Source organism: Copadichromis virginalis, linkage group LG1, assembly GCF_057382275.1.
Source record: "Copadichromis virginalis isolate Kocher_CV1m ecotype Utaka linkage group LG1, C_Virginalis_male_GT1.1, whole genome shotgun sequence".
NCBI classification, from domain to species: Eukaryota; Metazoa; Chordata; class Actinopteri; order Cichliformes; family Cichlidae; genus Copadichromis; species Copadichromis virginalis.
The window spans coordinates 22,437,794-22,464,831 of record NC_140618.1 but is presented as its reverse complement, the minus strand read 5'-3'; the positions used below and the strand labels follow the sequence as shown (position 1 = coordinate 22,464,831).

General features: G+C 40.4%; 1 protein-coding gene across 2 annotated transcripts in view; it reads left to right on the top strand.

Moving 5' to 3' along the window:
* Positions 1-215: 215 nt before the first annotated feature.
* The window catches only part of dagla (diacylglycerol lipase, alpha), a 41,653-nt gene continuing 14,830 nt past the window's right edge, over positions 216-27,038 (top strand). For both annotated transcript variants that reach the window (XM_085454909.1, XM_085454900.1), the window contains exons 1-14: positions 216-1,254; positions 18,516-18,617; positions 18,759-18,970; positions 19,133-19,234; positions 19,322-19,460; positions 19,631-19,718; positions 20,410-20,544; positions 20,640-20,717; positions 21,330-21,454; positions 21,808-21,958; positions 23,729-23,812; positions 25,185-25,262; positions 25,532-25,612; positions 25,880-26,022. In XM_085454909.1, the coding sequence (XP_085311035.1) occupies positions 18,523-18,617; positions 18,759-18,970; positions 19,133-19,234; positions 19,322-19,460; positions 19,631-19,718; positions 20,410-20,544; positions 20,640-20,717; positions 21,330-21,454; positions 21,808-21,958; positions 23,729-23,812; positions 25,185-25,262; positions 25,532-25,612; positions 25,880-26,022 (1,511 nt within the window). In that variant the 5' untranslated portion in view covers positions 216-1,254; positions 18,516-18,522. The remainder of the gene's footprint in view (positions 1,255-18,515; positions 18,618-18,758; positions 18,971-19,132; positions 19,235-19,321; positions 19,461-19,630; positions 19,719-20,409; positions 20,545-20,639; positions 20,718-21,329; positions 21,455-21,807; positions 21,959-23,728; positions 23,813-25,184; positions 25,263-25,531; positions 25,613-25,879; positions 26,023-27,038) is intronic.

Sequence of the window (27,038 nt, the reverse complement as noted above, 5' to 3'; positions counted from 1 at the left end):
AATTAAGAGGCTACCGGTCCGTACCAGCTGACGACACACACGCGCACAACCCAAAAGGAAATTTTTTATTACATATCCAGATCTTCTTACACAATATGGATTTGATTTATTATCTGCAAGGAGCACGTCATATGAGGGGAAAAATGGGTGGGGGGAATTGGGTCATGATGTCATGCAAAATAAATTATTAACGGCGTTTATCCATGTATCCCAGTGTCGTCACCGAGTGTGAGAAAGCGTGCATGCGCAGAACAACCGTTCCCACTTCAATAAGTTGACGTTTCTGTTGTTTCTTGCTGTGAATCGCGCGCAGAGCTGAAAAGCTTGCTCAAACTATGAACTGAGCGAACAAAACAAAACAGAAAAGAAAAAAGAAATCACTGTCGGATCTCCCCCTGGGTCTTTCTAGATGACATCACAAAGGGGAGCGGCAACCTCTGAAAGAAAAGAAAAAAAAAAAAAAAAAAGCACCGCTCTCTTTGAAAACGTTTGCTGATAATTCACAAACCACCGGTGGCGCCCTTTCTCCACAGCACCTCCACGGAGTCTGTGGTCTGCCATTTACTAAAAAAAAAAAAAAAAAAGGGGGGGACGAGTCAGGTGTGCGTAAACATAAAGCTGCCCTGGGTTTGCGCAGCCAAACACGGAAGGGGAATAGCCAATTCGTACGCGTTTTTCGGTGGGAAAATATCCTAGGGGATGGGCTAGATTCTCGGGAACTGCTGCCGTCCGTGTCGGGATTCGGGAGTTGTCCGGCTGTTGGCACATACACACACAAGCTACAAACAACAACGTGAAACCCGAAGGGCTCGATATGTTCGCTAATCCCAGGGGACTGTAATTCTCTTTCATGGATCGAAATAGTCATGCAGAGCTCGGACGTGAAAACGACCACCACAGCCGACGACGTGTTGCAATTAAGCGGAGAGCCGAGCCGCCAGTTTCCAGCGCTTTCAAAACGGCCGTGTGATTAATTACAGCTTCGACTGTGCGTCTCAGGATTGCCTGACAGCCGGGAGGTAACCGAGGAAGCTCCCGGTCTTTGATGTCTCTGGGTCCATTCATCCTTCTGTTGTAATGACGTCTGCACGGTTATTTTAATTCCATCGGTGAGGCGTTTGAGTGTTCATCCAGCCCCCAACCTTCAACCGGTGTCGGGGACGACGAGCCTGAGGCGGGTCGACAGTCGCAAGGATATGGAAAAGAGAGCGGAACCGATGCAGTGGGTCTTGGCAAGGCATCGTCAAAACACAGGTGAGCAGTAGCAGCAAACGGATGAGACTTGACTGTAAAGCCGCCTTTAGTTATATGCACACGCAGGGCAGCAAAGCCCGCCACGACACGGCCAGCGTGACCCGGCTTTTAAATCCACGTCTTAGCGCTGTTTGAGGCACATTTCTTAGGCCGTATCCTCATTTGCTGGGGCGGCAGGATGTCACCTCAAGCAGCTGTCCTGATTGCATGAGACTGGGTACTACTGCCACTGATGGTGATCGACTTGTTGGAATCACACGTTAAGGTGCTGGAGCAAAATACAAACATCAGCTAACAGCGGTGTGAGTGCTTTTTATTCTTGTGTGTTTCACCTTTATTTGTTAGAAATCACACAGGAAAATAATGGCAGTTTTTTTTTTCACAATTTACAAGAATAAGTAGTGCAGAAGACCTCTTTACTCTGTGGTGTTTGTCTCCTCATTTAGTAGGTAACTCATCAATCCCCTGTTCTTTAACATTACTACAGAGGAGCCTTTCCAACAAGGCTTTAAAGCCTGACCAGTACATTATCCAGACTTTATGCTTGCACGCTTCCCTGCAAAAAAAGGGACCTGGCACAGTGACAGTAATGGGGACTGTCACACCTCTTTATCATTCACACTGAATATTTCACAGCTAATTTGGGCCCTTCTTTTCTCACGACTTCCAGTTGTGGATCCATGCTTTTCTCTTTTCTATCTATATTTTCATGCCCACTCAAAGTGCTCTGCCTTTATGAAGCCATGATGGATGAAAGATGACCGCAGGGTGTAAGGAGAATGTCAGGCTGTCCCAAAGTGGATAACAAATGCCTGAAAAATAGCAATATGCTGGTTTAAGAGAATGACACAGTATTTGAACAAAACAAGAGATGAGAGCAGGAAATGTTGGTTATTACTCATACAGTGGCACTCACTGTTGTCAAGATCTGTTGTGGTCTTTGGTTTTATATTAAGGTGCTTAATATGTTGTTTATGAGCTGCAGCGAGGCATGTTTATGACACACAGATAAGTACTGGACTATACCCATGCATACATATCTCATTTCGTTTATGATTTCTGCACAGGAAACTGCATAGAGGAATTTTTGGCACCCTCCTCCAAAAAAGCTTTTAGCCATCCCCAAAGGAAGTTTCACCCAGCGCTTTCCAGTAATACAATAAAATAATTTTTTTTTAAACCGCATTCGTGAATTAGGATTTCATCTGCTGCAGCTTAATTGTATAATGTGTCCGAAATAAAAACAAAATACCCAAATTTCCCTCTAATAAGCTAACAGACATGTTGCCTTTACTGTGCTATTCAGTCAACCTCTGAAGGCCCATTCTGATTCAGAATATCCCTGACAGGGTTCTCTAGGGTCCTACATTACACCTATAACTTGCATATCCTTTATGTATTTAATCAATATTGTAGTCCACGTCCCCACCTTAACCCTCCATGCACACATACATGATTGTAAAGGGTGTGGAAAAGCTTCACACAAACAGGAAAGGAGGGGAAAACCCAGTTAATTTAGGTTTTGCGTGAAGATCTTGTAAGGGTGAAGATTTTTTTATTTTTCTTCTCATTCATTTTTAAGCTCATTGCTAGTTTTCCTGAGATCAACTACAGCTAAGTGTTTTTGCAAAATAAGCCAGTCAGGCCATTCCTGGCTATGTCAGGCTGCATCAACACCAGTGTAAACACTTGATTCACTGGTGTCCCTGTGAGGCTTCTCTCCTAATGAAAACCAAGTACCTCCAGCAGAGTCCTGGTGGATATGTTGTCTCTTTGTTTTCCCCATCAGTTTTTGCGAGAGTTTCTGTTACGTCACCTCTTCTTGTGCTAGAAAACTGCCTGCCTTCTCGTCTTCACTCTAGACTTATTAATTTAATCTGATGTAACAGGTCTAATGCTGGTGTTTGGTTTTTCACAGCGAGTTAAAGAGTCAAAAGGCTTTTAGATAAAGCAACGGAGAACATTTGGCAGTATTTATGGAAGTGCATTAATTATCGACCGCATCAATGCATCTTTTTGCAAGGGTGTAGATATATTGTTACTCGTTTATGCTTTCTGATTTGGACTTCTGTACAACAATCAAATTACCCCTTTGAGCCAACACTTGGTGAACATTGGGAAGGTAAAAGTCCCTTTTAACAGGAAGAACCCTCTAGCAAAACCAGGCTCAAGAAGGGACAGCCATCTCCCGTGACTGGTAGGGGGTGAGGGGAGGAAGACCGGACAAATGTTACAGCTTAAGGGAGAGGAGGAGGATGAGAACGTGCAGTTGACATTTACAGTAATACATTTTATTTTTGGAGTTTACAGTAGGAATGCAAACAGTGTAACGGTAACCAAAGCAGCTGACAGTAACACACTGCAACGTTTATGTTCTGTACAGAGCAGTGCTGTACAGTTTGTTACCATTAGGGATTATAGTAGGCACACTGCAAAATACCTGTTTACCGACAAGTCTAGCTGCCAAATCCATCCATCCATTCATCTTCACCCTGGACAAGTTACCAGTCTGTCGCAGGGCTAAAGCTTGAGTTAAACGTCTGTGGGAAAGCTGCGTCCTAACTGACAATGTGACTGGAAACTCAATATTGTAACCATCCACGCCATTCAAGTCATTGTGCTACGCATCAACCCAACGTGTAATTACATTTATTGGGACATGCATGTCAGGTTACGTAGAAGTTAAAAGACTCAAGGTTAAAACTGGGATCCGGTTATGACGTAAGTTATGGCATCAATGGGATGCAGAAGTATAATTAACGTGTAACACAAAGAAACCATTCACACGCACATTCACACCTAAAGGCAATTCACCAGTTAACTGTATGTCTTTTTACTGGTATTTAATTGTAATGCTTTTAAACAGAGTTACAAAGATCAAGGCACTGTTATTGATAAGTAGACAGTAAAGTCATAGAGTTAATGTCCTTGGAAGTTGGAAGTTGATGATGAAATATACAAGCATCTTTGAGGTTTTTTTTAGACTGTCTTGATTAATTTTCATTTTTTGAAATTCTTGTAAGTTTGGCTTTTCATAAATAACTTGTTCATGTGCATGAGTCAGAAGCCAGTAGCTGTGGCTGAGCTGTGATAAACACCTTGTATAAAAGGAAGACTGAGTGGAAGTTTTTTGGATTTACGGCGCGTGAAATTTTACGTTTAAACAAGACACTTCTGCCGAGTTCCTCAAATCACCTAAACTGAGAAATTAAATGAGGGCAACAGAACAGTTTTAGTTGAGCTATAAATATTCAGCTCAAAATGATAATGCCATAGGCCCTTGAAATTGAGTTTCATTTTCTCATGTGTGTCAAGAGTCCATTTCAGCATTAAAGGGTACTTATTTTCCTGTTAGGCTACATCATGCTACAAGGCAGGATTTTAATAGTGAATACTTTTCTTTGAAATGAGCTGAAACTTGCAGTAGTTCACAACAGGCTGGAAATGTGTTCCAGTGACCGCTGTGTATTTGCCTGACATGGCATTGGAAGTGCACGAATGATCCAGCACAATTAACATTTTCAAATCTGCTATTTTAAGTCCCTGTTATCTCCGCTATATATGTAATACTTTGCATGTGCCTGAATTTTAGGTTTTATCTTCTTCACTGTGAATCGTTGCCGGTCCAAATAACTCATAAATAAAAGGGAAACATTCACACATAAATGAGCTAGTATTGATTATCTGACAGGTGTTGTTTGTCGGCGTCCCCTTCCGAACAGACGTGTATGCTTTCCAAAATCTGCAAGCCGCACCCGTGATCAGACAGCTGTTCAGTGGAAGTACGTGGAAGAACGTCTATTTGATGTTCCCCAAGAAATGCAACAGTGCTATGGCTGCAGTAGAGTGTTGCATGGGGAGAATTGATGAAGTCACTATATGATCGCATACGATGAAAAACACATTCGTATATAGTATGTGGCAGCATGCCACAGACAGGTTGGCAGACCACATATGTTGCCAGCCGAACACACAAACACATAAAAGCATCATCATGTATACACAAACACACGCATGCAATCTGCGGCGCACATACTATCACATCAAGTGGAAGAAGAGAAAATGGAGTGGGAAGAGGTGAAAGGGATTGAGTGGGCGGCGGTGGGAGAAAAAGATGGAGAAAGAGGCAGAGGGAGAGTAGGAGTGAGCGGCACATGGCTTTCAGTCTAAAAAAAGATGAGCAACGCGAAACCAAAACCAGAATCTGGATTAGCTTGATAAGGAAGAGGAGGGGTTGTGAAGGGGAGGGCCGGAGGAGAAAATGTAGATGCGTGTGCATCTGCACCGAAAATGGTGCTCATAAATGTCCTCTAAAATATGAATACTGAATGAGTGTGTGGGTAGGAGAGAGCATGAAGATGGGGAGATGAGAAAGAGAGAGGGTGAGATTCTTTAGGATGGACAGAGTGGTGCTGTCGTGTGACAGAACGGGGAGAGACGGGATCATTAGAGACAGCAGAGCCAGGGATGTGACAAACGCTGGAGAGAATCTTGATCTGAGCAGAGTGTAACACTGACCCAGGCAGAAAAAGAGAGAGACTGGAGCAGATGGATGTATGACAGCGAGCAGAGGAGACGGAGAGATTTGGTTATGTGCCGCAGTCACATAGTCATGCCAACCCAGCATAACCTCAGCATTTTCTGTAGACATTCTTAGTAGCCTGTCTCTCCAGAACTGTGCCCAACACCTCACTACATGCCAAACTCTCTTCAGCCTGCCATGTCTGTCTCAAGTCAAGTAAATATATATATTTTTTCTCCTTTCTATCTCATTCCCATTGATTTTGAAGACATAACGAGCTACCTGCTGCATGCCTCTATGCCCAACTGTGTGCTCGCAGAGCCTGTCTTTAATTATAGATCACTCTTTAATGGTGCACTAGTTAAATAACCCTTTCACACATAACCCCAGAAATATCACACAACATTAACGTGAGTCAGTCCAGTCTAGAAAGCAATTCCACTAGATAATGTCTTATGGAAGAAATTCCGTCATTTATAATTGGCACACAAATGTCACAGAAATTATACCTGTACATTTTGTGTGTACAGTCACAATTTCAGACACACTTTTGTGAATGTACAACATTTATATTCTTATCTACTTCAAAGATATAAATGTTTAATTCAGAAACCAACGGGGCCACATTAATATTTACATCCTATGGATGAGGAGTTGCTGCAGAAACTGTGTGCGTGCTACAGAGAATTTCAGGTACCTAGAGGATGCAGACCTCAGGTGAAAGCAGGAATCTCCTTTTTTTTTTTTTTTTTTTTTTTTTGGGATACACATTAGATCCTCTCCTCTCTCCCACGTCCCACCAAAAGCTAACAGGTAAACTTTTCAAGCAACCCCAGTCGCATAACCTAATTCTGTTCAAAAGATGTCATGTGAATATATGAAAAGTGGACTAATTACTGAATATAGTGCATAGCTGTTAGTTTAGTAGCAGGCTAAACTTGGATTAAAATTAGATACTATGTTTATCGCTCAAAAGTGTGTATTTACTGTCTGTTGCCGTTTTGGATGGACACCCAAAAAAAGAAACATGTTCCAGACTGGCATCAAGTAGTGTCACCCACTTGACAACATGTTCCATCTTTGTCTGATGTTATGATGTAAAATACATAGATTACTACACCTGCAGAGCTTCCCAATTTCCCGTCATTCTTAGCGTTAGACTTAAGAAAGGTGTAAACCCGTAAAAACCTGTAAAAGCTCACTTGCTTGTTGTAATTTCATAGGTTTACCCAAAATCTGCTTTTGCTCTGTTGGTTCAAATGTTACCTGTTACTAAGGGTCTACTGGTGTTCACACCACAAAGTATCACAGTGTCTGTGAATAGGTAAACCTTTAAGCAGAAGCATAACCTATTCCTGTTCTGTCCATGACTGGCTCAGTATGCTCAGTATGGTGTATTTAAACACTAATTGGAGGACATAATTATGAAAAAGATTTCGCCGTCATTTTTATGCATTGAAAACATGCACTGCTATAACTATGGAAAAAAAAAAAGAAAAGTCAAGCTGCATAAAAACAGCAAAAAGAATTTTTTTTTTTTTTTACAGTGACCTTTTAAGCACACAGTGTATGATTGCAGAATATGTCAGTGTCAGTTTTCAAGTTTTTCATATTTATTAGGGGTGGGAGAAAAAATCAATACAGCATAGTTTCACAATCCATGCAAGGACACCAAATATCAATTTCTTATTAAATAAAGTAACAAAGTAGGGCTCGTTTCACCTGATAGGAAGTAATCTTTCTGCAAGCAATCACATCTGACTTGAAATCACAGCAATCACTCTCAGAGAGATTGTCAGAGGTTTGCAAACAGATGCAGACAGATTGCCAACACATGACCCCATTGAGTCACAGACTGACTGCAGACGGACTCTGTCTTATGTCAACATTTATGGCAGGTTTTGGTGGCAGTGTCGGTATGTTTGACAGTCTCATTTAGTGGCACAAAGTAACTGCAGTGAGATAAAATTATCCCATTGGTTGAAACAGTTTAACTTTGAGGATGTAATTTGCTGTTGAAAAGACATAACAAATTACAATATATCTTATTGCAGTACTCCAGATATGTTAAAAATTGCATTAATATCGTAATGTAGGGTACCTGGTGATTCCCACTTTTAATATTTATTATTGTAAAAAAGAGTGAGTGGTGTTAGAAATGTTTGGTTCAGAGCAGGGAATTGTATTCCTGATCATAATGGATTAATATTTCTCAGCTGTTTGTTTTCAGACCACTCAGTAAGTTGTGCTCTCATCCCTCTGTGTGAGGAGACGCTTGCCTGACGAACTCAATGTTCTTGAGCTTGGTTAGAGTGTTGATAGATGGGGAGGTTGCGCAGGGAGAGGGTGTGATAGAAAATAAAGGGCCTCTAACCAGCGGGCTGTGGGCCACAACTTGGCTTGATGCTGCTGCAGCAGCAGGCTCACTTTGAGGAAGAGGATATTAAAACACCTGCTGATAGTCATACCAACCAGCAACTTGCTCTCTGTAAAACAAAGAACGGGCAGCAGTGCTGAATGTTGTGGTTCCTGTATGTGCAGATTTTAGATTCAGGTCCAGTATTCGTGACTCACCCAGTGGTGTAGTGTATTGATACGTCAGCAGTGCTCTGTGTAATTATTTCAGCAGTAAGACCTGGTGAGTTGTAACGTTTCCCTTTTTGTTAGCAACAGCTCATTTATGTGTAGAGATGGGGAAATGACTGCAGTTTTTCAAAACATGTACAGGCAATGTCCAAGTCGAGAATAGGGATTTCATTAGGGCTTTGCTTGTGAATAAGATGCATCGTGCAGTTCACACAGAATCAGTTTGTGTAAAACATTTCAGAGGCAGTGCTGTGCCCGTTTAACTCGTTTGTCCCAGTCAAAGACAAAGGCATAGTGACGAAAAGGGAACCCTGTCATTGTTGCTACATCATTGTCACTGCATCGCATGGGTGTGGGCCTAGGCGCGGGGAGCACAAAAGCATTGCTCACGTGCATCGATACATTGTCGTCTCCTCTGAACGCACGCGGCTTGGATGCAGATGGAATCTGTAGCTCTGGATGAGAGTCGAGAGTTTGTGTGACTCATGCTTCATGCAGAATGCATTAATCATAGCAGAGTCAAGAACCGCAGTTCACGCTGGAGCTGTCTGCATAGTAGAGTTTCTTTTTAGGTCAGGTTTTAGACATTTAGATGCTCTTTTGATCTCAGGTTACGAACACGGCAGGGAGTGTGGCAGCTTCAGGTGCTGCAGCGAAATGCGTTTTATTGCATGAGAAGGTTTAAAGAAGGCTTGAAAATCCAAGCAAAAATGTCAGTTCATTAAGAACTATTAACATCAGCATCAACATTAGATGGGCTTGGCTTTTATCTAGGCTAGGCATCATGGTCAATATCATGTATTATGGAGCAAAAGATATGCAGACTCGATCAATATGCACAGCAATGAAGAAATTGACAATTTGGATTTGAAAATGTATAGTTTTATTTTGAGGAAAAATAAAAAGTCACGTAGTTTGTGAAGATTTGCTCTGCTTAGTGCATCAGTGTACCTTCAAAGTTTAAAAAAACAAAAGCAGAAACAGAAAAATCAAACAGTGGTTATGTTTCACTGATGGCTGATGTGAAATATGCTACCCCCAGTGCTCACAATATTGAACGCTATATGTACTGTATAAAAAGTGAAATCTAATTTGTGTAAGCCTAAGTGTTATGTAATTACATTTTAGGGAAGTCAAGGATTCCACGAAACAAGGGGAAACGAGCCATGCCTGAGACAGATCTACGAACCCGCATTAAAAAAAAAAAGTTAATAAAAAGTCGTTTCTATATCAGGCGTGCAACAGTTGTTTAATTTTCACCTTGGTCTGAAACATTTTCTTTGTCTCTTTTGGTTATTTTATGGTTATTAAAAATAGTACTCGAAACAATATATGGACTTTGTGCCTTTGTAAGTAAAAATGTATCAAGTAGTAACATCCAGTAAGCTACATTTAAACTCTACATCGCTGCAGCTGTAGAAGTGCTATGCCGATGACAAGTCCCGATAATGATTTTTTTCACAACATAATTTGTGCTCCAGCAACACTGTTCAGGTGTAGCTTGGCTTGAAATAATGGCTTTTGAGGACAGTGAATTCCTGATGTGTGAAAGTAGGATTAGTCAGCTTAGTCTGTCAGAAAGTGTCTTTTTTTTGCTGTGTGCTGGTTGTGAAATGATCATTATGTTACCATAAATAACAACAATTTATGGGAGAACCAGGGAGGCTTTTTTTGTTTGTTTGTTTGTTTGTTTGTTTGTTTGTTTGTTTGGGGTTTTTGTATGTAACGTCCCTCGCATGGAGTTGGTGTCCTATTTTTATTTTGGGGATGGGATTTTGCAGCCTTTCTATATCCTTTTTTTTTAAATGTTTAGTTTTCAGGTTGCAAATATCCAGCTCTCTGGTTTAATCACAGATTCTAAACTAATTAAGGAGGTTAAGTTTACCAGGGGAGCACACTGAACATGCAACATGGTTTGAAATTGCTATGGAGATTGGATATTCCATTTAATGAAGATGCTTTATGAGAGTCAATGTGATTTAATCCCCTGAAGCCCAATTGCACATTACATCCTGAGCACATGAGCATAATTCCCTTGAAATTTTTTTTTTTTAAACAATCAGTTTTCAATTTTCTGTTAGACGATGACCCAGAACCTTGAAGTTGATCGAGGTCAACTTCAATTAATCTGTCGCTAACTAATTACACTCCTTACATATGTATTTTCCACTTTCATTGCTCAAATAGCCTGGTGTACCCGTGGAAGGAAGGAGGAATGTAATGAACATAATATCAGGATGACGTGTTTGCATTTGACTGCGGTGAAAAAATTGTCAAAGTGCATCAGCTAATGCCTATAGTTGAGGCCAAACAGCACCACTAATAGGCTAACGTCCTCTGTGTGATGGATGGGAAAGCCCTTGAGGATGCAGTTGCTTTTTGTGAGGATGTCGAGTTGAGATATGAGATTGATGGTCATAGATGTTCATGAAATTTGGCTTTCAGAGTTTTGTAGTTGGAGGTCAGCACTGATTAGTTATATGCTGAACTGATTGAAACAGTAATCAGCACGGTTTAGCTTAAGATGAGCACACTATCGTACTCTCGACTGTTTTGAAAAACCTCTTAAAATGCTTATAACCACAAACGGAAGTTCAAGTCTGGTCTTGAGCTTGTCACATTCCAGTCATTCCCTAATGGACTTAGAAAACACACTGGTGCAATCAATTGAAGTACTGACTGTCCTTAAAATGTGTCCGATCTTTTGTTGCCAAACAGAAGCCTTGAAAATGACGATACCATAGATTAAAGATGGGAACAACACAATCCAGCCTGGATGTGGTTGTGCTTATTATTACTAATGAGACTTCAGCCACAAAACAACAGTACTCACAGAAATGGACTGTTCCAGCTTCTCAGACCTGAAGATTTGCTGTTTTTCCTCAGTCTCATGTTAATGTAGATAGTAATCACTCAGGATGATTTAAAGGCACCTTGTGTGACTTATTGTGAAAAGTAATCAGCGGTGCTCCTACTCGTAAGTTTAAATCAAACAAGATCAGCATGAAAAGGAATAAGAAATTTAAAAAATGAGTACACGATTTCTAAAACACTTGAAACTTTCTGATATGCATGAACTCTCTGACTTTGACGTGCTAACAAGAATTAGATTGGACAGATACACACCACTCTCCCTAAATGCATCTATTCTGATAAGGTTAATTAAAGTTAGCAACGTGTGTGCGTGCGTGTGTGTGTGTGTGTGTGTGTGTGTGTGTGTGTGTGTGTGTGTGTCATCGTTTTTTAGCTTCAGTGATCTAATGCTCTTGGTGACACATAAAATAAACCTGTAGTATTTATTTAGATAATGACTCTTGAGATTAAATGTCTTTTTTTTTTTTTTTTTGAGTCCTGTAAAACAATAGGAGCAGTAAAGTCAACAGTGGTTACGGTCGCTAGTAGCGCCCTCATGTATGCTTTCAGCAAAAATACATAAGTACATATGTCAAATGTACAAGTTTTAAAGACTATAAAATAAAAGTAACCAAAACCTTTAAACTTCTGGACCAGTAAAGGCTAAAACATCAGTTAAAGTAATAATCAGGCAACCTGCACAATCCTGCAGCTTTTAGATGCATCCCTGCTCCAACACAGCTGAATCAAATGGTTGGATGTATGTAAAGCTTACATGCATTCATACATGCCTTTTAATACTAAATAACTCTACAGCCCTCACATGCACACTCATATCACTGCTTGGCCTGCAGCAGCTGTGTCTCATGTTTAACTGCTTCATATTTTTCCCATCATATAGTTTAATCTTCCTTTGTAAACGGAGCCACCCTGCTGCCAGCACTTATTCATAATTGTGATTAGTCTGATGCTGGCAAAGCCTCCCCTTTCGTGTGAGCGTGGAGGGGAAATCCTGAGTTATCTTAGTGAGTTGATAACCAGCTTCGTGTGACCACTTACCCTGATTGCCAGTGTCGCGATAAATGAATCCAGATAAGGTAACAATACCTTGGGTATATTGGACTTGCTTCGTAGTAGATGATCCAGTTCCATCCATCCAGCAAGTTGGTCTTGATTTGGTAGCTGAATGAAGATAGCAGAATGTATACCAGTCGTTTGTAGAGCCTACGACTAAGCTATGCAAGTGGCCGCTGCTGTTAGTGGCATTTATGTTTGTGCTGGTGCATTACACATTAACAACCACAGCTTCGTGTCCTGGTGTTTTAAATCCGGATCTGGCCAATAGAAACAAATAAAATGTTGGAACGTTTTCCCCTCTTGGGTCCTCACTCTTTATTGTGGTCATTTAATTTTTTTCAGGGGCAAGCATATTTGTCCCTCTATTTTTTTCCACTTCTTGATACATTCTCTCACATCAGTTATGATAGTTTAAGCAATCTCCCTGAAGGAAATTGCTGGCATTTGTAAATCCTTATATTGATCATATGATTAGCCTTCGTTAACTGAGGCTATGGTTGTTATTCTCTCACTGATAAATTTAAGAAATGTTGTGAAATGTAGCTGAAAATGTACAGGAGGAATCAACAGGACTGAAGAGGCCAATGCAGGCTGAATCAGCCCAGTGTTTAGTTGCATTTCCTGGGAGGTTCAACTACGCGATGTAGATTTCCCACTGAAGCATAAATCAGGTTTAAGGCAGTTTGCATACGTCGTGTTCGGATATGTAATTTAGCAAATGCTCGGATGAAGGGAGTGTTTTTTTTTGCAAAAAACGATGACATTTGAGGAAACAAAATACAACAAAGCCCCCAAACACCAGACAAAAAAAGACCTCCATATATCTGACACTTTCACATGAACAAACTTCACAGAGGAGATTTGCACTACACAAAAGCAACTGTCGCTCTCTTACTCCATTCAATTTCTAACCATGCTGTAATGGGTTTTTTTTTTTTTTTTCCACTTTTGACGCCTCTGCTGGGAGTTTAGTCTTATCGTACCAGCAGGCCTGGAGGAGAGAGCTGATAAGTGTCCCTGTTGGTGTGGAAGATTTTTCTAGATTTCTTTTTTTTTTTTCTTTACTGGCCTGATTGTTTTGGCCTAAATGAGATTTTTTGGGGGGGGAGTTCAGATGTTTCCTTATTTCTGTCCCCTAATTTTTGTTCTCCCTCCCTTCTTCCACTGTCCTCTTTAATGCCGCTCCAACCCAGATAGAGTTTCACAACTAGAGCTAAGATGACTCCTGGGTCAATTTACATTTTCTTGCTTCCCCTCGCTCTCTTACACAAAGCTGAGGAGCCATTTCGTAGACTGAATAGCTATAAAAGCTGGAATCTGCGGATCAGCATTTGTGTTATGACTTTTAGAATAATGTGTTGCCTTTTCTTTTTTGTGCATTGCCTCCTTTTCTGTGAATATTTACTGCATTTATCCAAAACTGTGCATTCAGGCTATTACACCATTTGCTGTGAAAGACTGAGAGTAAACTTTTTCAGCCAAACACAACAGCAGCTGATTTCACTGTGCTGTCTGTCGTCTAACTTTAAGTGTGCCAATCAGTGAAACCACCTGCTGTAATGCTTTGATTAAAACCAAAACCTTCACACATTTTACTGCTCATGGTTTGACCCCTTTGCTTTGATGCATTGTCCTCTTTGTAATCCTGTGCCAGCACAGCTCAGGCTGTGTTGCTGTGAAAACATTTTTGTGTCACTGAAACACTGAAAGAATTAGTTGTTTCTGGGCATAAATTTCACTGTAATAATTTTGCCAACTTCACAAGAAATAACTGGGGTTTTGTTTTGTTTTGTTTTTTTGGTGTGTTATTTATAAGGTTTTGAAGATGAACTTTAAATTAAAAACTTCTGAGCTCTTGCTATATCATTGAAACAGCCACAATCTGGTTATTGGTGGGGCTGGAAACACTGTTGTGAAGGGGTGGGCAGTCAGATGGCCTTACAGTGTGGCATGCAATCCACTATTGGTTAAATTCTGTGGATGATATTAATTATACTCACCAGTCACTTCATTAGAATAGAATAGAATAGCCTTTATTGTCATTGTACAGAGTACAACGAAATTGGAGTGCCACTCCCTTGGTGCAAGTTTCAATAATAAATATAAATGTAAAATATAAAAAGTACAAAAAAACAATCGTAAGTACTCAAACAATAGTATGTACAATATATACAGGATAGCAGCATTATTAGGTAACCTGAATGAGTGCAGTTGGTGTTCATTTATGACCAGAGGGTACTAGTTTCTTGAACATGACCTTGAGTTCACAGTCACCAGATCTCAGTCCAGTGGAGAATCGTTGTGATGTGGTGAAACAGGAAATTCACATCATGGATTACAGCTGAGAAATGTGCAACACCTGTGGGATGCTGTCATGTCGCCTTGGACCAAAATCTCTAAATATAATTGGAGCAAAAATAAGATGCAGCACTTCCTAAGTTGGATCTTGAACTTATAGTAGAGAGTAGTAGATCCTTGCAGTCATATGTACAACAACTCATACAGTCACATGAGAGATGAAAGTGTCATTATATGATCTTTTGTTCAAATCACCCAGCCTTAAAGTCATTACACGCTGAGCACTTTGGAAAAAAGCGACACACAATTCCTTATTTTTTGGGGATCTGAACTTGCTGTGTAACATATATACACAATGAATAGTATGTGTTTTTGCTGGAAATTAATTGTCAAATAATACACTGTGGAAAAAATGAAGTCGACATTATTTAGTGTTGAGCTGGTCCTGATGTTTCTAAACAAGACAAAGAAGACAAGATTCTGGGTTCAATCAGTTTTCATGAAAAGGCAGCAGCAGTGAGAATTTCATGGTTTGTTCCAGGATTTGAAACTGTATCACGATCGCTTTTGCACATACAGTCCTGATGCAAAGTTGAAGACCACTTGAAAAATGGCAAAAAAAATCATATTTTGCATTGTTGGAGCTTAACAAGTTTCCAAGTAAAGCTTCAACATGCAACAAGAACAACAAGAAGCAATGGGAGTACTAGGTTTGGTTGGCAACTACGTTGCTCAACCACAACTGTAAGCAGTAAAAACCTTTACACACCAGCCATGTAAAAGATCTGCCTCCTCAGATATGGTCCCAACTCTGCCAATAAAGCCCCTTTTCCATTAGTACCTACTTGGTACAAGGTTCCAAGTAGATCTTCAATATGGAACAAGAAGAAGCTGGAGTGAGACAAAACATTTTTTTGAGCATGCAATTTAGTGAAAAGACGCTTAAACTGAAACAGGCTGTTTTACAGCAGATCAAAAGTTTAGATCTACATGCCTTCAAAAAGCTAAATCTCTGCAAAAATGTGGATTCATTATCATTATGGGTATATTATTATGAAAGATCAAGTAAATTATGGAACATGAGATTTGCATTCACTTTTGTTAGTACTCATCATTTGTAAACTGGAATTGTCTACATTAGTAGGTTTTGGGTTTTTTGGGGGGGGGTTTTCAGTTTTTGTTTGTTTGTTTGTTTTTGCAGTTGCATTTAATCCCAGTTGATGATCTGATAAAGGAACGTTACAACATTGTAGGAGTGCGTGGGCCAGTATTTTTACGTTTGTTCCAAACAATAAGGAAAACCTTTGATCTATATTCAGACAATGCAAATCAGTGCAGGTGTTTAAGCTCAAAGGGTACTTATCCACGGACCAAATGGGAGATCTCATTACTGAATAAAGGTGTAGAAAAGTCTGAGATGAGGGCCTATTATGCTTTTCCTTATTGGAATATGGAGCTGGAAATTGATGTAAAAGACTAATTTAGTTTGAAGTAGATTTAACATGAACACAGGGCAGAACTTTTATCTCTCTATTGTTAAACTATTAGACTGTGAATAGCCTAAATTTTATTCTGAGTTAAAGGTCCGTCCGACTTAAAAGAGGAGAAGGGGGCATGGGAATCCATTCTGACAACAGTGTTTCTTGTGTTACTGCTTGTGCAGTAAGAGAATAGTGAAGGTTTTGTTTAACAAAAAAAAGACCTCCAGATCTGCACAGAGAAAATGCCAGTGTTTTGTGTAATACTACACATCCCTGCTGAGAGCTATGTAGGTGGTTGCACAAATGGCTCAATGAATGGCTTTTTTTCTTCTTCTTTGATTTCTTCCTTCACAGGTAATTAGGTGGATTCTTTTTGAAGTAAAAATCACAAACAAACTGTATGTTGTATGCAAAAGAATTGTTTATATTTCAAGCTTATTTCACAACTTGAGCTTAGCTGGATGGCTCATTTTCATTGTGACGCGCTGAACTACAGTAGGAAGTCATTATAACACTTGTAGTATTTTGATATGAAAGAGTGGGTTCTCTCCGAGTGCTCTCACTTCCTCCCACCATCCCAAAACAGGGATGGGGTTGGGCTAAATGGCGGTTCTCTTTATTAGCCTTGTGGCTGATTGGCGACCTCTCCAAGGTGTACCCTGCCTTTGGCCCTGCCATCACTGCTGGGATAGGCTCCAGCATCCCGGCGGTCCTGAATTGGATAAGAGGGGGAAAATGCATGGGAGTAAACTATTTTGCCGATTACTGAAGAGGCTACTTGTCTTCAAGTCTTTGACATTTAATTTGACAGTTACCCTTCTATAATACCACTTAAGATTATTAGTGCTGATGGGGTTTTTTTTCCTTCTTCTTTTAGAATCCTTATTCATTTTAGTGCAAGACAGCAACAACTTTTGATAATCTCTGTTAAAAGGAAGTCCTTTCAGAAAATAATATCTGTGAGTCGATCATCATTATTAGGTCAAGAAGCTTTTAGGTGCATACTTCTTTGTTGTTTACAGTAAAAAGGCCGTATTTGAGATGACACTGTGAAATGTGATTATTTGCACCAAGTCAGTGTTCAGCAGAGAGGGAGCTTTTCTTTTAATGTTCTTAAACGTGGCACTACATGATCAAGCAAAAAACATTTGTGAGCATTTTCTCCAGTTAACTTTAACTGGAGTGAAGCAGAAGTCATGTGCAAAGCTACAACCACACATAAAAAGTCAGGAAACAGAGGTGTGAAAAAACTTGGAAAATATTAACAAAGGAACGCCAAATGAAGAATTTTGTTGCACCACCAATTTGTTGTGCCTGTACTCGGTCCAATCTGACTGGTTGCCACTAGAACAAACTTTATTGCATTAGTACACATGCATGCTTTCTGTGATTCATTTAAGTTGTCAACCCATTGTGTTCATTTATGATCCAACTGTACTTTTTGCTGCAGTTGTTATTCTTGGCAAACACGATCTCTTTGCACATTCCTACGTTAACCTTTAAGCAGGATATAATGCAATTTTCTCTGCTATTTTTTGGTGTCGTGATTCAATAAGACTTTATCAGCTATTGTTACTGTGCTTTTTTTAAAGGTGATCTTGGGAGGTGCTGCCAGTTTCTTAATAACTCAAACAAATGTTCTGAAACAATACTAAAAGGCAGAGGAGGGCTGGAACGGGACCAATAAGAAAACTTAAAACTATATTTCACTTATTACAAGTTACTAAGTCACTCACTACACTGATAGATGTACTACAGTTAATGGTTTTGTCATAATGGATGGCATATTCTCTTTGACTGAAAGCTGCGTCGCCCTCTACCTCCCTCCACTGCTTTTATAGTTCATTTCAGTTTAGCCCAAAGCAGCTTGAGTAATCTTGCAGTGCTTGTGCAACAAAGGAGGACCCCGAATAACATAAAAGATATTCTTTCACAGGGCTACAACCAGAATGGTGACATCATATGTTCCAGCTGGTTTTCTTCCTTTTTATACATCAAGTCTTACACGTACACTGCACCCTCCCTCACCCACTCGATCTCCTCGTTTCTACCTTCCATTATCTGTCACTCTTCCCCCTTGGTGAAAAGTCTGTTGTGTTATTATCTCCACAGCCCTTCTTCACTTTTAGCATGCAGTGCATTTAAGAAACCGGGGAAGGGGGGGTTGGGGGGGGCGGGATTCAGGACAAAGAAACTTCCCTGTGTGGCTGCTGATGCTGAGCTTGGCATGATCTGAATGCTGTTTAGTTCAGAGATGCATGTGTTGTGTTCATTGTTGGTTTAGAGTTTTCATTGTGGCTCTGCTTTTTTGAAGATAAAGACAGAAATTTCCTGTATACTGTGCACCGTGCAAGGTGATGCTGACTGAATTAGACGTAGTGAATTAAAAATGAAGCAGAGTTCCTTTCCCTGATGTTTCCTCTCTCCCTTTGGTTTTCCTGCAGGGCAGTGATGCCTGGAATGGTGATGTTTCGGCGGCGCTGGTCAGTTGGCAGTGATGACCTGGTGCTGCCCGCCCTCTTCCTGTTTTTGTTACACTGCATATGGTGAGTCAGTGTTTCTTCAGTAGAAATGACATTATTATTTATTTATTTATTTATTTTTTGGGTCTTAACTTTTCAGTGTTTGGTTTGTAGATGTCTGAAGAAAAGCGTCTGTGTGATTGCTTCCTTACTGCGGTCTTTTAGGTTGGTGGTTCTGTCTGTAGTTGTGTTCGGCCTTCCATATGGCTCAGACAAGTCCTGTTCGGAAACCCTGGTGGACCATGGCCGAGGGTACCTGGGCATCCTGGTCAGCTGCCTTATATGTGAGAGCGCCATCATGTGGTTGAGCATGAGGGGCAGCATTTTGTACACACAGCCCAGGGAAGCTGTACAGTATGTCCTTTACATACGGCTAGGTAAGACATGCTGAGATGTAAAGTTTTTGGGGCTTTTTTTTGCATCCTGACGCTATGTATGATTGAAAGTGGTGCGTTACTTTTTTGTTTAGTTTGTATAGTTTTTACATTTACTAATTGATCATGAGTGTCCTCACACACTCTCCCTCTTTTTCTCTCCAGCTATTCTGTTGGTTGAGCTCGTATATGCTGTCGTGGGCATTGCCTGGCTTGTCCAGTATTACAAACCGTGCTCTGATGTCACTGCCAAAAACTTGGCTTTGGGTGAGTGAAACGTGGATATAAAGGAGAATGAGAAAGGTTTAAGTAAAAAGGGGTTTTGTTTGAATAATGTTTTAATATTCTCTGCAGGAATTGTTGTATGCAACTGGCTGGTAATTTTCAGCGTTTGCATTACCCTCATGTGTACTTTTGATCCCACGGGTCGGACTTTTGTCAAGCTGAAGGCAACCCGTCGGCGTCAGCGCAACCTCACTACTTACACGCTCAGGTATCAACAGGCTGCTGGGGTCAAAACGCTAATCTCTTTGTTATATTTGTTAGATTTTACCTATCAGATTTCACCTCCTCCCCCCCTTTTTTTTTTTCTTTCTTTTTTTTTTTCGAACTCTAGTTCAATTGTGAGAGAACTTTTTTTTTTTTTCCCCCCCCCTTGATTAGACACAGGCTAGAGGAAGGCCAAGCCAGCAGCTGGAGCAGGAGGCTAAAGGTTTTCATGTGCTGCACAAGAGCCCAAGATACACAATCGGTGAGTCGCAAAACAAAACACACTTACCGGTAACATTTTTTCCTTGAATTTGAAAATATAAAGGAATAAAACCACTGCTGGTGTATAATGTTCAGTAAGATGGTCATTAGAATAAGCCCTGACTGGATTAATCTTGACTGTGGCATACAGCTGCTCTGCTCAGCTGCTTACCAGTGACATTAAGCTTTTAATGTGAAATAAAAATGTGAAATAAATTAATTCCAGATAACAAGCTGCCATCAAAAAGCTAATCTCATGTACAGTGAAGAGATTTGTTTGTATTTCTGATTACAATCCTGGCACATCTTAAGTCATGAAATAAAATTAAAAAAATTGTGAACACATTTAAAGATACAGTTCATTGGTGAGTAGGTAGCTCCAGTGGATAGGTGGCCATGTGACTGATAATAAAAACCTGGTTATGATCATGTATATTGGTATTCATCAGTTGGTATAAGGTATTAGTATTAATCCAAAACCTCACCAGTGATCTGAATCTGTGTTTACCTGATTATGACATCAGAGACATTAATTTTTGGTCTCTACGCCTTTCTGGTCATTACTGGCAATAGTGTGTAGTCTGAACTAAGCAATAAACACTTAAGATAACATGCTCACAACATGCATCCTTTGCTGGCTTTTGTAGTTCATTTTCCTACCAGCATTCTCTGATCTATGCTTCTTCCTTCAGGATGCGTATTCAGAGGTGGCCAGCCTTTTTGCAGAGTTCTTCAGAGACCTGGACATTGTGCCTAGTGACATTATTGCTGGTCTGGTACTGCTCCGCCAGAGACAGAGGTCTAAGAGATCATCTATCCTGGACCAGGTATTACTGTCTATTTTAATATGCAAAAATATGTTGTTTAAAATGTTTCTAAATACTCTGATCTTAATAATGTCTTTGTTGGTTTTCTTCCAAAGGCCAACAATGACATTTTAGCCTTCTTATCAGGAATGCCTGTCACTCGTAACACTAGATACCTGGACCTCAAGAACTCGGTGAGTTTCTTCTGTGTGACGCACTTTCAAAAAGTCGACTTCTGTTTTTAAATCCCATTCCAAACCACATGGACTCTTATGAAAGTTAGAATTGATAAAAATCATTGCAGAAATGTGACATGCATTTCTTGTTCTTTAAAGCTCTCCTGAGTCATATTTACCCTTGAAAGATGTTTTGACAATGCAAAGTTATTGCACATGTTGCACAAAGAGAGGGCAATTATAATAAAGGTTTTTCTCAAGGTGTTTCAGTTCAAATGACAATGGAAGAAATTGTGACAAATTAAGATGTAGTCTCAGCATCCCTTAGATATTGGCTACATAAATCACAGCTTTGTTTATATTTCAGTGTACATGGTGGGGGGCACAGTGGTTTTGCATCATGTTCAACGATTAGAACTCTTGATGTGACAGAATTTTTTTCTGCAGCGTGAACTGTATACGTGTCTCACTGTTAGTGTGTCTGCTCGCAAACATACCACACCAACAGCAAACACAGTATGTGCTCAACTGAAATAATATTTGAAGATCTCAATGATGTCTCAAGTTGCTCTGATGCAAGCGTGTGTGTGTGTTTGTGTTTGTCCATCTGTCTGCCTTTTCCTCTCTCAGGCTGAGATGAACATGTACAAGGATGTGTGCTATTATATGCTCTTTGCCCTGGCTGCTTATGGTTGGCCCATGTACCTGATGAGGAAGCCTGCCTGTGGGCTGTGCCGCCTCGCCAGCTCCTGCCCGTAAGCACTCAAACATACACCCGCACAGTTTTGATCTATTTGGTTTCTGTGTCTCTTGAGCCTTTCCAGTGCGGATCAAATTTCACATGCGTCAACACTTGCCAAGTGGTAATCCACTGAGACAATACCACTCTACTTAGACCCACTCACTGGCACAAGCAATGTAGAATTAATCACATACTCATATCCAGATTGCCTGCATTGGGATACTAATTATATCCCTGTAATCTTACCAACGTACTGTATTTCTCTCGTGTCTCTTTCACCTATTTTTTTTTTTTTTTTTTAAACATTGATTTGTTCTTCCTTTGGTTGACATCCTGTTTTCTTCTCATCTTCCTTTTTTTGGACAGCTGTACATCTGTGTCTGGATCTCGGCTGTCTCAGTCCGTGACAGTGGAAGAGGACAATTGTTGCGGCTGTAATGTCCTGGCCATACGCAGGCACTTCCTGGATAATGACCTCAAGCAGGTCCACATTGTCTACACTTCCTGCCACGATGCTGTAGGTGACCAAGTAAATAATTAAAGGTGCAATCAGAGTCTTAGAGCTCACAATGCCCTAAAGGACTGATATAGACAATCAAATAGTAGGAGCTTTCCGCTTATCAACATATATGTTGCAAAAACTGAGAGATCTGTCAACATCCTCTGCAGTAACTCAAGTGTGTTTTCAGGAGATGATGAACAATGTAAAGCCTATCACTGATTCTGCTCAAGACTGTCATGCACAGAATCTTAACGTGCAGCTGTAGAGGGGAAGTGTGCCATTAATGTGCTCTGTACAGCATTTGTGCTCGGTACAGCATTTCTGCTCACAGCATAAAAAACAACACCCACCCTACATCATAATTTACTTCATGTACTTGTCACACTTTGCTTCAGTTCATTATGTGGATGGAGAACATGCATTTTAGCTGTTAATGTAGTGACAGCAGAGCAACAACTGCGTTCCTTCCTGACAAGGAAAGTAACGCTGACGGTTTGTTTAAACCCTGTGTCGTGTAACATGTTGGTGGCTTTTCTGCTTCAGATGTAGATTTGTTTTGCAAAACTGTTTTATGTAATAAGGCAGTTGAGGTGGTGCATAAACACTTCTGGATGGACTCTAAGGCCTTAATTTCACAGCCACAAATGTAGTTCTGTGTCCATCTGTCCATCCATTCATTTTCTTCGATGCTTATCTAAATGAAAGTTTCAGGGGCTGAAAGCCTTTCCCAGCTATCATAGGATGAGAGGCAGGGTACACCCTCGGAGGGAGGCCAATCTGTCGCGGGGCCACTCCTGCCCACAACCACACCTGCAGTCAGTTTAGCATAGTCAGTTAAGCTAATGCCATGCATGGACTGTAGGAGGAAGTAAGAGTACCTAACTCCACACAGAAAGGCGTCAGAGTGGATTAAAACTTAGGACCTTACTGTGAAGTGCCAACCACTGTGCCACCATGCTGCCCTAATTCCAAATAATTAAAAAAAATAGATTTGCAATAAGTTTGCAAGTCAAACACACAACATAAAGTATTTTGCTTTCTTACAGCTGGTGGGGTATTATCGTCATCCTGCTGGGCGGGCGATGTTGACACCCAAGTTTGTGCATGCAATAACTCGAGAACAAAACAACATAGGAGTTTCAAATTGATACCATAGGTGTATCCACAAAAAATCTCTGGCAAGTTCAAATCTTAGGCACCTCGACCTCAAGGTCAAAGGTCAGGTTTTCTGAAAATCTTGTGAATGCAATAACCTGAGAAGCAGGATTTTGAAATTCATACCACTGGTGCATCCACTCGGAGGCTGAGGGGTGCCACTGGCTGCTGCCAGTATTTTCTTACAGTAGGTCCACTTTGGCTCTTAGTGGAATTAATTACACTCCAGTTACGCATTGGTCCCCAATACTCTGCTTTAAACACATGTCTTGCAAAACAGTTTAGGAAAAAGTAGTTGTTCGATTAGTTTCCTAATGACAGTGAAAATTAATTTTCATCATAATTATGTTTGTTTAAATTCCAGCAGCTCTCAAATTAGCAGTTGAGCTATAACACATCGATGATTTGTAATGCAGAGCGCAGCCAGCCTGCGCTGACTTTCCATCTATAAATTTCTTTTATGAGCATGCACTGTGCCAAGTAGAAAGGTTTGATGACAATGACTGTGCTGTGGTTGCTGGGCTCCAAGTGAAACAGTGATGCACAACTCTTAGCCCTCCACTCACGATCCTCTCACGTTCTAACCAGTTTTCACTGTGCGCTCTGCTTCAATCTGCATCTTTCATACAGGTTTACGAGACTCCATTTTTTGTGGCAGTGGATCACGAAAAAAAGAAAGTTGTCATCAGTATCAGAGGAACTCTTTCTCCAAAGGTGACTTTCTTTCTTAAATTTCTGTGATTATTTAAATCTTTCTCTAAGGCTCTCAAAATATTGTCCGACCCCATTCTCTTCAGTTCCTCACAACAACACCACCTCCAAAGCAGGTGAAGTTCTCATGGCTTAGTGTTCTCAAACTCCTACACCTTTTCACACATAGAGCAGAAACAGGACTGTCCACCTTCAGAGATAAATGTCCTATCCGCTTTTTTTTTCATAAGCATTTGTGAAAATTCCTGAGCAGTGTTAAAACTGAACTGAACCATCAGCTGAGAGATTAATCATGGTTTTATAATAAAAGCAAATTGGCTTTTAAGAGGCAGCTCACTACTCATCCCATTGAGCTTTGCTCCCAGCTAGCCAAAAACATCCAGTTTATCAGTGTAACAAACAAGAACGCATGCAGAGTGGAACATTTACAAGAACGCCACAAAAATTAAAGAAGCATTTGCAGTATTTAGGAACATGCAGAATCCCGAATGATTACTGCACCATTATTTTCATACACTGTTATAAAAGATGGATGTCGCTACTGTGATGCCACTCATTAATTTTTGAAGCCTGGAGATAAGGGTGCCCAATCCATCTTTACGTTTTGAAACCAGATGTAGTCAGAGAGAGGCAGGTCTGACTGTGAAACCACACCTGCACTTGCTAACAATGAGCTCATTGGCTAATGTACAGCGTACAGTCCTCCTGTCTGAAACATATTTAAAAAAGGACCAAAAAGGAGTGACCGAGTCCATAAAATAAGCAGACAGTTGTTTCCAGAGGTCAAGTTGGAAAGCTGGTTTCCTATTGACTTGTAAAGAATTGCAAGTCTTTTTTATTTCTTTTTTTCTTTTTTGCAACTGTAGGCGTTGCCCCCTAGTGGCTTCTAAATACAACGCAGGTTTAAGGCACCTTTGCTTTATTTTCATACCTGGTGTTTTTGCCGATCCTGTAGACTATCTATATACCGTACTGATTAGTTTGAGCTTTTGCAACAGCAGAAGTGGCACATCAGGACTGTCTGCGTGTTTGAGAAATGGTTCTGTGGTTCAACTCATCATTTTTGTTTTTGTTGTTAATGGAAGTGATGAAACATTATCGCAATCGTGACTTCTTAAATATAAAGTTGAAGTGATTCAGACACTTTAATCATGTAATCTCTGTGAGCTTAGTCTTACTGCTCTCGGTGTATCCACGTACAGTTATATAACAAATAGTCACGTTTTCAGAGGGGACTATAATGACTTTTTTTATTCCTGTACATAGTTTGGCATCTTTTATTATTAAGGTGATCTTTTTTTATGATCCCCGCCTCCGCTTGTGGTATTCTGCTTTGTGCTGTTGTCACATTTTGAATTTGCCTTTTGCGGATCAGGACGCCCTGACTGATCTGACGGGGGACTCTGAACGTTTGCCTGTCGAGGAACAGCAAGGCACCTGGCTTGGCCACAAGGTCAGAAATTAAACGACTCGCCTATGATACATCATCTCAGCGTTACAGTCTCCTGAGATTTTCTCTTTTAACTTTCCTGTGTTCTCCATGGTGCACTTTCAACAAGCAAAGTACATCCTATACTCCAAAGGTCATTTACGTTGTTAATAATAGAATAATTACTTTGGGTGTTTTAATGAGGGAGCAATGGCACAGACTTCCTGTGCATATTTCTTTCTCGCTCATCATCTTCCATCCACTGAATCCCCCCTCTCTCTCTTTCCTCCCAGGGAATGGTTTACTCAGCAGAATACATTAAGAAGAAACTGGAGCAGGAAATGATCTTGTCTCAAGCTTTTGGACGAGACTTGGTACATGACTCAGTATACTGTGTGAAGTATGGCAGGCTGAATGATGATCCTTTTTTATAAGAATTTGTACAGTGTATTTTTATTGGCGTCACTGTAGTACTTTAGTCAAGGCCACACTGGCTGCGTAACATTACCGTAATATTGGCTGTAGTGCATACAACAATTTATTTGGCAAACAGCAACAGAGGCAATTTCTTTAAGTGATTGTCTTCGCTGTGGTAACAAGTGTGCTCTTGTGAATGTAATGACTCTCGCTGTCTCACACAGAACAAGGGCACCATGCATTATGGGCTGGTGATAGTTGGGCATTCTCTCGGTGCAGGCACTGCTGCTATTCTCTCCTTCCTGCTGAGACCTCAGTACCCGACACTTCACTGCTACTCTTACTCTCCACCCGGTGGCCTTCTTAGGTGAGTCAATCTGGATCCCAATCCCAGAGTATCAGTACTACGGTGTGAATGCATTACAAAGGAAGTTACTTAAAGTGTGTTTTTGTTTTGTTTTTTTGTCACTGGTAATGTTCACAAGTCTGTCACATGTTTAGTTTCACTCCCGCTTGCTTGTTTACTTGGGGGCTCATTTATAAAAGGGATCTTGAGTATGGCAGAAAACCATGGATACATAATTTTCAGCCAGCTATATATACTCCACCCAAGAATACATGTCGGCTGGCATCAATCTCCTCTACCATTGCTGCGATCTCGTCTTCCAAGCAGTTTGCGTCTCTCATTCGGTCAGTTTCTGACTGAAAACTCATCTGTGCTGGCACTGTGCAGAGGAATGAAAAAACTTTTACTTAATACTTAATATGAAGTTTTTCCATCGCATCAGGGTTTTTTTTCCCCCCCCTCCCTATGCTTCCAGTGGCCATTGGGGTTGACTGCTCGTGCAAATGCTACTGGCCTGCATACAGCAATGCCAGTGACTCTGTTTCTTTCTTTTTTTTACTGACAGAAATCCTTGTTTTTTTTTTCCAGTTGTTTCAGACATTTTGATACAAGTTGGTCAATTATTTTAAGTATATAAAATAAGAAATTATTTTATTTCTGTGCCGTTTCCCTTTGGCTTAAATCTCTTTGCAGGGAGGGGTTTGTGCTTTGTTTTTGTTTTTTTTATTTGGGGTTTTTTTCCCCTATCACATGTGTGAGTTAAAAAATTGGATGCTCAGGATGTGTGACAGAAACACTTTCTCTTTAATGCTTACAATCTATTTTTGTAAACCAATAACAAGCAGGTCATAAGGAATTACTTTAAATTCAGGCATAAATCCAAGAAGATTTTTATCAAGTAGGTCTTTTTCATGTTGTTCTGGGTCGTCTTTCGCAATACATACCAATGCTATTACTCACTTTATTTCTCAACAGAGCTGAGAAATTTCTTGTGATTTTAACAATATCAGTATGAGCAAAGTGGTCCAGTTTGTTTT